Source organism: Oryzias melastigma, linkage group LG21 (assembly GCF_002922805.2).
Source record: "Oryzias melastigma strain HK-1 linkage group LG21, ASM292280v2, whole genome shotgun sequence".
NCBI lineage: Eukaryota > Metazoa > Chordata > Actinopteri > Beloniformes > Adrianichthyidae > Oryzias > Oryzias melastigma.
The window spans coordinates 11,944,723-11,956,566 of NC_050532.1; the positions used below are offsets into that span (position 1 = coordinate 11,944,723).

Genomic DNA, 11,844 nt, shown 5'->3' on the forward strand with positions numbered 1-11,844 from the left:
TGTTTAAGTGTTGTAGAGGCTAATGCAATCATTTCATTGTTGTTTATTATTTTCTTTCTAGGCCAAATCCAAATTCTTCCTCTACCCCTCTGGCTTCTCGTTTTCCCTCTAATTAAAGGAGCATTTTGAGTGGTAGGGGTGTCCAAAACAGGTTTTTTAGGGTAGAGCGAAGTGACTTTGAGTTCTGTATCCCTCCGCTGGTAGGGCGAGCTACGTCACGCTGTGCTGCGGAGGAGAAGCGCTTTTCTTCACGAGTATGTTCTGAAGTTTACATGTAATTGTAAGTATGACCATTTCAAAGTTACAAAACCAATGTTTTTTTCTGTATTTCTGAGCACTAGCAGCTCCACACTAACATAGCTAACCGGCAACTATTAATTATGTCAACCAGTGGGAGTAACATCCCATGTTCGAATTCCCACCCTAATCTCTAACTACTAAAAAACTTTGTAGTACGGGACTATGTAGTGCCTTGTATTTTAAAAAGCAATTCAAACACCATGCTCACTACTTTTCACCAATTTCCCGAAATGAAAATCGAATCAATACAAACTTCTTCAAACGTCTATTTGGGACTCCACAGAGTTCTGATGATAAAAATGTGAATGGCTTATAAAAAAATACATTTAAACATGTTTTTTGCTCAGTAGTGAGCATCGGAAGACAATAGTTTATCGCAAAGACTTCTGGGAAATTTCTAGTGTACTCGATTTAGGAATTGTAGATTTGGAAAGCACTACAACATGGCAAACACACTATATAGTGCACTATGCAGTGAGTAGGGGAGGAATTTGGACATAGCCACTATTTTTCCATATCTCTCCATTTGGATAGCTCAATGTGGGGCTAAGGAGAAGCTGTAGGGGCAGGGGAAGAATTAAGATTCTATAGTGCAATGGTGAAAAGCAAAAAAAAAAGTTGTGCTTTCTTTATGACTTTCAAAGCCAGAAAACTACTTTTAAAAGCTGGAACATCTACAACAAATCAAGATCCAGCTGGCTTGTGGATCCAAAGAAATCGGTGGGCTAACAGGCAATTGCAGCACATTAGAGGAAATTTCATCAGCAGGGCTTACCAAAAGAAAAGTGAATGCACACCTCATACTTCACTTTTCTTCTCTGTGGACAGCTTTGAGCTTCTATAAGCAGCCTATGTTTTATGTTCCACTCCTGGATACCTCAAAAGTAATCACTATGTGATGCTGGAACCACAGCTGATAGTGTGGCTATAGAAAAACAGAGGATTCAGACCTCGAACACAAAACAATTTGTCGTGTTCTTTGTTCTGGTTTATTAATTTAAAATAGGTGTGTTTGTTAAAAGGGCTTTTGTAACAGTGTTGTCACACTGAAAGTATATATTCCACAGTCACAAAATGTAATGACACAGCAAAAATATACATATATTTACTGTGCAAATAGAGTAACATGAGAATATTTTTATTTCAACAGCAATTAATGGTTAAAAATGTGCTTGCTCGGCTCCCACGTTGAGTAGCTGTTAGCTTGTTAGCGGTTAGAATTCCTCCCTGCTTCTCCAACCAGAGCACGCGCTGACCACAGTCTGCAGCAGGNACTGAAAGTATATATTCCACAGTCACAAAATGTAATGACACAGCAAAAATATACATATATTTACTGTGCAAATAGAGTAACAAGAGAATGTTTTCATTTCAACAGCAATTAATGGTTAAAAATGTGCTTGCTTGGCTCCCACTTTGAGTAGCTGTTAGCCTGTTAGCGGTTAGAATTCCTCCCTGCTTCTCCAACCAGAGCACGCGCTGACCACAGTCTGCAGCAGGTAAGACACAACATACTAATCACCGCAGGACTTTTCCAGCGGGAGGCTCTTGTTTTCTTTTACTAATTAATTCAGAGTCTTCATATGTTTTTTTCTCCTTGTTTCTAAAAAGACATGTTGTTTTTAATTATTTCTTGGTGCAATGAAGTTCAGCTAATGCAACTCCTACTGAGCTTTGTTGTACTTGTTTCTGCCCTGTTTTGGACAGGGTTAGGTTCATATATGGCCTGTTAAACTATTTAATCTGGCCTGGAAAATTTGAATAAATTACATTGATAATCCTTTTATTTTACCTGTAATTCTGGTGTCTTCTCGTAGATGGTACACTAAAAAAATAAACCTTCGGGTGGATAAAGTTATTCTGCATAAATGTGGTGTTGGAAGATTTGTTGTTTTTTCTAACATTCATGTGTGTTTTCTGTGTCAAAAGGTCATTTTTCTGATCTTTCCACGACCAGCATTTCTCTAAGTTGCATTTTTGCCTCAAGGACATCAACCAATCGGTGCAACTGAAGCCAAAATGAGAACCAAAGGCACAACTTTGAAATAAAAACTCAAAAATGTCCTGATCTAAGACATATTCATTTCAAACAAAATTAAAGCATGTTTGGTCCAGATTTTATGTTATGTCTTTGTGAGGTAGATTACCAAGACAAGCCACGCATCTGCTCCTGGTCGGGCATTTCTGTCAAATTTTACAACCCTTTGTGGCCCACGAGTCAAAAAGTTTACCCACCCCTGTTCTAGATGGTTTTGCCCTCTTCCCCCTTAACCCTCTTCCACCAATGCATTGTCATGGACCGGCCCTCATCAGCGTCTAGGCCAGGGGTGTCCAAATCCAGGTCTCGAGGGCCAGTGTCCTACATGTTTTCCAATCAACCTGCCATTGAAGCTCCTTGAGGCAGGACTTCTTGAAAAAACAGCAAGAGGTTGGACCTCGAGGCTCGGATTTGGATATTCCTGGTGGGTTTTTTTCATCTATGCTCCAAGCTAATCCCACCAGCATGCAGGACGTCATCGGATAGAGCCTAACCAGCAAAGACTATGGACTTATTTTATCCATGTTTTTTTGTATCACAAACATTTTTCTTTATTTGCATTCCTAAGATTTCTCCCTAAAAGAACATTTCAATTTTAAGATGCTGTTCACAAAAGCAACAAGAAAAGGTTTGTTTGACCCAAGCAGTGTGAAACCTGAATTATTCACAGGATCCATGACTTAACATGGAAAGTATGCAAAAAAATCCAATGTTTTGCTAAGAAATGTCAAAAATTGATAAAAAAAAAAGAAAAAGAAAAACACAACTCTTTCATTGACTGTTATTCCACATATATCATAACTCCATGAACCGAGATCCGTAAAATAAGCAGAAAAAAAATGGAATCTGGGGTTATGCAACAGTTAAGATTGGTGCATACCAGTTAAGTTGAACATTTGTCATCTCAACTACCCCTTTGAGCAGAACAGTTCACTCCCAGAATGCACTCATGCACATGTAAGACATGATCAGTTTTCAACAAAACTTGTTTTTCTCAAAAATAATCAATTTTAATAATGACTTACAGCAAAAACAGTGGTTTTCAAATGCTGTAGTTTCTGGCAAAGACAGCAACTTTGTATCCCCTGTTGCCATGAAGAATCGAGCTCACGTTGTATGTACCCATTAATTCTATTCTGCATGCACAGCTGGTGTCTAGGGTGTTGGTTTGTTGCTGAAGAATGCTTTCAAAGCATGCAAGAATGTAATCTTTAACAGTCTTTAGTGATGGGCTAAGCCCCCTGGACACTGCAAAGCAATCAGCCTGCCTCCCAGACCGATAACAGTATATCTGAATTACAGGCACTCTAATACGCAGACCCACACCCATCAGTCCATTCGGTGGCTCCAGGGTGAACATCTTGGGGAGGCTAAGCTCTTAATTTGTTCTGACCGGAGCCCGTTGTGTCTCGGTAGGCCAATAGCTGCGGCCTCGCCATCAGTGCGAGTGAGTGTTTGTGTGTGCACGTCTTTGGGAGAGGGGGCTCGGTGCCACCGCCACATTATGAGAAATCATTTGTGAGCAGCAGTCTCCCAGGGCACGCAGCTTATCGGAGCGCAGTCAGCGGATGACGTGAGTAATTACAGATGATTCACCTTGAGGACTTGATCAACAGCAATACATCTATATGTCTGTTTGGCTTGTTCCTGTGAACACTCCCCTTTCTCGTCGGCCCCCCTCTTCCTCTTCCTCCTTTATCCTTTCTCTTCTTTTTGATCCTTCTCTCATTCTCTTCTGTTCCTCACTGGAGTTGCTCTCAGTAAAGAAAGGCTTTGGCTCTCATCCCTGAAGCATTTTTATGAACTGGATAACCACACACTTTGTCCGGGCTAGTTCAAAGCAAAAACTTGAAATAAAGCAGACTGCTCTGAGCAAACTGCATAACCTCTGTCACACATTCCAATGTCCAGTTCTGGATCGAGGACAGAATATTGGAGCACTTTTTTTTTTTTTAAGTTGCTCATATAGAAATGACTTTGGTCTCCATTAATCCTCTTCTCCTTGCACTTTTTGTGATGCAGCTGCAATTGCCAACTTAATGCCTTTTAAAATACTTTTTTTTCTCCCTCTTGGTAACTATTTAAAGATTTTTTTCTTGAATTTGTGTGTGTGCTGTGGTTGAGCTTCTTGAAGAAACAGCGTTCTGATGGTGCCAGAGCAAAAATACGGAAACAAAGTTTGACAGCTTCATGGAACAAATGACTGGATTACCTTAAGCCCCTGCCAAGGAGTAATTCTAACACTTAATAAAGAGAAAACATCTGCATCTGTGTGTGTGTGTGTGTGTGTGCAGCAGAGAAACAGAAAGACAGATAACAGACTCAGCACAGGAGTCTAGCAGGTTAGACAAATACACTGTGAGGAAGAATCCATCACACGCTTTGAGATGCAAAGAGAGACTGAAGAGCAACACTGCTTTTAGAGATCCCTCATTACTGACAAACTCATGGTTTTTCTTATGAAACTATATATAAAATTAACATTTTAGAGAGAAATTTGAAACTTTAATTTGGTTTTCATCTCATAATTATACTAATAAGTACAGAAGAAGTTTAATATTTCTTTAAACAAGGACAAGTGGAGAATTTTAGCTCATCCAAACATTTTTAACCATTGCTTAAGAATGGTTGATACTTTTTCTTTTATTAAAATTATTTCACAAAATGGAGAAATACGTGTGCAAATTATCACAATTCTTTTTATCCATTAGTTACTCAGAACACTTGTCCATGACTTTATAAGTTTTGCTACTTTAATGTGGCCTTTTGTGACAAAATGTTCATAAAATATGAAGAAAATCATAATTTAAAAGATGTAAAGCTTTTTTTTTGCTACTTTTTTCATAAAAAAAACATATATTAGGGAATATTGATTGTAATAGAATGTTCACTCGTTATTAATAACTGACTATTTTTGTAAGGTTTTTCTGAATTACAATTTTTGTATATAGATGTTGCATTTAAATATACATTTGATGAATGTCAGTAAATATTAGTGCATACTGTATGTGGAAACTGCATTTCCTTTGGACAGAATGCAGCAAAAGAAACGTTGTGTGTATTTCGGTTTATGTTTAGTTTCCTTTCTGAGGTTTGACAGAAGAATGGTTAGAGTTTACGAATGGCATTTTGATGTCAAAATAGAAAATGGTTTGGCTTGACAGACAGAACAAAGCAGTGCATGCTGCTAAAACATGGATTATAAAGTGGAATGTCAGACAGTGGGGTTTTAAAGTTCATATATAAAAATCTGTTGTCAAAATGACGTTTTCCACAAAGACATTGAGTTTATTTATAATCAAACGTGAATGATTGAGCATATCTTACAAATATTTACCCCCTAAATCTGTCTATGAACACAAACAACCAAAGAACCACACATGGAAGCATCATGGTTTCCTCGGAGCATGTTAACCATATGGCACACTTTGAATACTTAACCTTTAACCTGCCAGACAAACAACTGACAAACGACTAAAGGGAAAAAAAGTAGGTTAATCCTCACTTGACTCAGTGGTTTAATGATAAAGTGGGATCCACTTGAAGGTGAAAGTCCTGGTTTTTAAGGCAGAAACCAACTTTTATTCAACATAAAATGAGCAAAGTCTGGCACAAAAAAGGGGTAGAGGTGAAATGTACTCACTCCATGTGACGGGTAGGAAATCCATCCTAACTCCCCTTGGCTTGCTTTGGAGTCTAACAGGTTAACTGTGAAAAAATAAAAAAAGGAGACAAGAAACAAGCTTAGTTAGCTTACATGTAACTCAACTGGAACATTTATAAACGCCTTAACTAGTGTTAGAGACTGATGACTCAGCTGCAACTCACTCACTCTCGTTCAGAAAGCTGTCTGTTTTAGTACACTTGGTTAAAAGTATTTTACTTTTTAACTAGGCTTACTTATTGTATTATGCAGCTTTTACCTTCTTAAAAAGAAACTAATTTTTAGTGAAGTGATTGTCTAAAAAATTAAAAGCTTTGTATTAGATTTTTGAATATTTTTCAAAAAATTGATATACCGATTTTTTTTTTTTTGAAGTTTGGCCAGGGGTGTGACTTTATAAGCTACATTAAAGCCTGGTTTCCACTGAGCTGTACGGTCCGTCCAGTATTTTGAGCGTTTCCATTGGAAAATTGACTCACTACACAGTTCAGAGCCGTACCTCTTGAGGGCCCCCATTGAATGTAGGTCCATGGAAAACTGGAACAGTACTGTTGGGGTGGAGCCACAGTTTCCACCGTTGATTGGCAGAAAGTGACGACATTAGAAAGCACCAAAATAGCGCTAAGCTAGCATTTCTGTTTTCTTCCTTACAGCGGTAGTCTTCTTAGCCGCCCGCAATCTTCCTTCAAACAACATAAAATTTCTGTTATACATGATATACCAGTAAAGTAAGAAAAAGACGAGCTGCTGGATGTTACTTTTCTAGTCGTCGCACTACAATGACGCAATGAAACGCTAGCAGTCTACACCACAAATGCAACGTGAAAACAAACTGCTCAGTGGGAGTGAGGCTTTACTGCTTGAAAATGCTTTCCAGAATGAACTGGTCCGTCCCATACTATCCCTTACTGGACCGTGCTGGACCGCTTAGTGAAAACGAGGTATAACTATGCCTTTGGGAACGTCCGTTCAAGAGACAACTTTCAATGAAAAGTCTATAAACACACATATATGTGCGTTTTAGACTTCTGAAATCAAAACTTTGGTGTCCAAATGAGGCTAAACATGGTTCTATGACAGAGCTGACAAAGAAAAGGCCTGGAGTAAGATTTTGAAGATGTGGACCGCTTTCCCGTTTCTAAGTGTCTTCCAGATGTGGGTGGCAGACATGCGCTAGTATCGGGTAACGATAGTTCATTGTTAAGACTATATGCTAGACGCGCGTTCTTGAATTTGCATGACGTGTGGTGTGAATGTAGCATTGCGTGATTATTTAATAATTAACCAGCAGCAACCACTAGAGGGCACTGTAGATGTGTGTGTGTATATAAGTATTTGTTACTGACAGGTACGCAGAAGAAGAAGTGAATCTCAGTTTTTCACTGGTCTTGGTGGAACTGTTGCAAAGTGACACAGAGGTTGAAGAATTGAGTGAATTTGGTGATTTTAAGTGAAATAAAGAGTTTCATTGACTTGTTAATATTCTTTATCGATTTCTGCACATGTTTTTCATATGTTTTGCTGATATACCAGCTTTCTTCTTTTTTATGAAGCTAAATAAGCATCATTGTGTTATAGTAGTGAAGTGTGCATATATCTGTTATTATGATGTTCCTTTCAAGATGAAATGTCCATTCTTGTTCTCATATCTTGCTGAATACATCTCTACTAAAAGTCCGACTTATTCTCGAGTGAGACTTATACATGATTATTTCATTTTTTTATGCATTTTTAGCTGCAGAACCTTTAATATATTTGTATTAAAAAGTTACATATGTTTTTTTTAAACTACAGAGGCAGATTAGCTCATTTCCAGAACCAGAACTAGCATAGTTTCCTTTAGTGCTGTGAATACATACTTCCCTGTTCCTCCAGGAAACAACACTGACCTCAGCACAATAGGATGTGTTTAGGTATACAACATTCTGTAAATTCTTTGTTTGCTAGTGTCCATCAGCAGTTTTTAGACTTTATATAAACAGGGAATGTTAAGGTTGTCCATAAAAAAAGCTAAAGTCAGAATTTCTCTGATTATTATTATTATTGGCTAAGTAATTAGAGAGAACAAAAGCCAGACGTCAGCAGCAAATTGCAAAGTTTAATCTAGAAAAACAAATGTATTCAAACAGAAATTCATATCCACACACTGGATATCCTGTGGCTGATGCTGGGTCTTTTTATACCTCAAGATATCCTGAAACTAACTAAATGAAGCCAGTCTTTCAAAAACCAAAACATGCATTTCTTTTCAAAGACATTCGCTTTTTGATCCCTAAGCCCATTTCTACGCAGCTGCAAACTCATCCATGAAGAATGGACTGTAACCAGGTAAAGCAAAACTGTTTCAAATCTAAATTCAAATGCAATCAGCGGTTTCAGAAGTGGTCAGAAATTCAATTGGCCACACTCGAACCATAATATAAATTAATTTACGAAGAATGGCAATAAAGTTCTTTGTGTGCTTGCTGACAACAAAAAAAGAAATAAGAAACTCTTTGCAGACTTCAAGCATCACAGAAAGAAAATCCGTGTCAGAAAATAGAAAAATGTGACAGAGAGAAATAAGACAAGGAGCTTAATAAGATGAAATTGCACATTGAGGCTTCACAGAATCAGGTTTTTCATAAAGACATAGACAAAACTGAATCTGGCAAAGCACCCTGTAGTAAAGTACAGCTCCTGGATGCCAAAGACAAAATTTGAGGGTTATAGTACAAAAGCTACTGTTCTGCACACTGATGGAGATGTTGACCATATAAGCTGTGACTTAGAACATCTTCATAGGCTTAAGAAAGGAACTAGAGTGACTTTTAGACTTAAAAGTCCCACTCCAATCATAGTTTGATCAGTTGTAAAAGCGTTCGTTCTCTGTGGTCTTTTAATTATGATCCGTTTTTTAGGCAATATCAAAAAAATCATCTGCCGTTTTCTTGGACTAGTTTGTTCTGAAGTTCATGAGAAATTTATGTCTGAGTTGTAGGCAGCACTGTTCCTGTGGAAGTAAGCCTCCACTGATATCCCATTGTCCCTTTGTTTACACGTCTCCCGCTAACTTACAGCCGCTTACAACCCCAAACTAACAGTATATTGGAGGAATCCGGCCCAACAATTTTGATCCAAAAGCCAGCTTAGATGAGGAAAATGAAGATGTTGATGTAACTATGTGTCTACAAGTGGATGCAGCAGAATGGAACAAAGCAGGAAGACTTTAGTTTACCACTTTCAAGTATTACTAAAGGCAGAAATGATCATAAATACAGTATTAATATTAGATTACGTTATATAGGTCCTCCATCATCAAAAAAATGCTAAAATAACATGTTAAAAATACCAAAAAGACCATTTTCATTGGAGTGGGTCTTTACTAGGGAATCTGAGCAATGAGAGGAATGATAGAACAAGTTGAAACACAAAGAACAAAGGTGCAGGTTTATGCATCATGAACATCTCACACCTGTCCTTTTTAATGCCTGTCTGAAGGCTAGGCCTAGAACTGCAAAAAATGAAGCATGTTTTACATTTTTAAGTCATTCATTGAAGCTATAAATAATAATAGTCAAGCATATTTAAAGACTTATTTTAATCACTTTTGTGGGTTGCAGGCTGTCTGAGAATGCCCCAGCTCTATTAGGCTTTTGAAGAAAAGATAGAATGTATGGAGATACAGTAGCAAATGAATTCAATTTCAATTCTAATTATTTGTTGGGTTTTTAACTAAGAAATTGAAAGAAAAATCTTAACAGGTGAAGCTTAAATGCCAGCCAATATATTTATTTTTGCTCTTCACATCATGGGCTTAAGTGAAAAGGATGTTAAAAGTTTCCATGTTTATTGAACCTTGTTCTGCTGGGAGCAAAGTGCCTCTACACAGACAAGTCCACGCACACACACATACACAAACACAACAAAGTAAAGCAGTGCGTCGAGCCCTGCAGCTGTGAAAATGCTTAGAAATATATTAAATTTGCTTTCTCCTGTTCAAAGATTAGCTACGCAGGAGTGTACAAATCTCAAGTCAAAAGATCTTCGTGAGCCATGAAGGGTCGCTGTGACACCGCCGTGGCACAGAAACTGAATTTACCCTGAACAAACACTCCAAAGTAAGGCACAAAATAAGAGAAATTATGCTGATTTCCGATCCTGTGAGCTAAATTTCAGATGGTGCTCCAATACAAAAGTCATAGAAAACAAGCGATAACTTATTTTCTAACTCCAAGCTCTTACAAAGCATGCAGACTTTATCTGTGGGATGGCAGGGCAGTCAGGTGGTTGAGTGGCAGCAGACACATCCCTATTAGAGTCAAATGAAGCTATCTGTTCATGTCAGATAATAGCAGCTCGGCGTCCAGGGCCATTGCTTCCAATTTACATTTCTCAACGAGCCAAGCCCACCACTCAAATTGAGCTGAGCGAAGGAATTTGAGAGCAGAAAATTAGACAGCTCTCGTATCTCGTGGGGAAGGACAGCCCCTCCAGATGCACTGAAAAATGTGCACAGGAACCCAGATTCGGACCAAAGTCATGACGAGATCTGAGCATCAACGGATATAAAGAAGCTGAATCCAACTGTAAGCAGAAGGATGTATTAAAAATATGTATGCAAATGTAAGGTTTCAATTTAAAAAACATAAACTTCTTCCTGCTTATTTCAACTCATGTGCACTAAAGCGGCACAAAATATGAGCATCCACAAACATTTGCTGACAGCCCTCACTCTATCACACACACATACAGTAACACACACATAGACAGTCAGTTAGCAACCCAAGCAGCTAAGCAGATAGCCCCTGCCCCATCAGGGAGCGCCTCTAAACAGGAGTATTAATAGCAAACGCAGTCAGCCTGTCTGAGAGAGAGCAAAACATCAGAGGTAGAAACAGGTGAATCAATAAAGCAAACCGAGACCGTCGTCTAAAACCCACGGCCGAAAGCTGAACCTGGCGCATGAAAGTCGTCAGCAACACTAGATATGTGGTTATTATACATGCTGTACAATCATATATTTAGTATCGTATGTTGACCACCAGAGCACAGAAAGAAAATGAGCTGCACACTCATTTCTGATGTCTATCCTCTCATGATTTACCGCCGAGCCAACGCGATTGATTTCCCAGCTCACATTTTGGACCGGCTACTCGCTTCCAACGACCGTTTCACAGCTGATGAACATAGAAGACAAAATCAAGATGAGTGGAGCAAGAACAGACAGTCAGACGGGAGCTGAGAATAGAATAGAATAGAACAGAATAGAATAGAACAGAATAGAATTTACTGCACTATAAAGGAGGATGGGAGTCTTCTTAGCCTTCATGAGAGGGTTGGCAGGCCGCAGTGCAGGCAAAGCAAGGCGACTTGTGTCTGTGTTAAAGGGTGAAGTGTTCACCTCCCATTATGAATTATTCAGGAGCAAAGTGGCTCTGTCTGATGTTGCTGTTACTTGCCCAGCCCCTTTGCCCCTATTTCTAGTTCTATCTTTCTTTTTTTTTCTTTCTAGGCTCACTCTTAATTCTCATGAATTCATACTTTTAGGATATATACTTGTATGTCTCTGTGCGCAAAGGTTGCCCCAATAGAGTCTTAAACTCCCTTTGTGAATGAATAGTCAGTCTTCAACTTAAGTCAGTTTTTGGTGGTAGGCAGCCAAACCTTTCCAAAGTATGATGGTTAAAACAATGTGTTTATTTTTGCACAAGGCGTCCAGCATATTCGTAAGATAGGCCAGTCAATGCGCTCGAAGGCTTATCAGCGCAGCGGGGCAGCTCCAGTGAGATCTCCAGTCCGACTAGCTTAATATACCCGAGGCCTCCTTAACACCACCTGCGACGTTTCTGGATAACACTCT

The 11,844-nt window shown here is 38.7% G+C and overlaps 1 protein-coding gene across 6 annotated transcripts in view; it reads right to left on the minus strand.

Annotated features, from left to right (window-relative positions):
- Positions 1–11,844, minus strand: part of epha3 (eph receptor A3) — a 92,261-nt gene that overhangs the window by 77,263 nt on the left and 3,154 nt on the right. For all 6 annotated transcript variants that reach the window (XM_024286640.2, XM_024286639.2, XM_024286638.2 and 3 more), the window contains exon 2: positions 5,982–6,046. In XM_024286640.2, the coding sequence (XP_024142408.1) occupies positions 5,982–6,046 (65 nt within the window). The remainder of the gene's footprint in view (positions 1–5,981; positions 6,047–11,844) is intronic.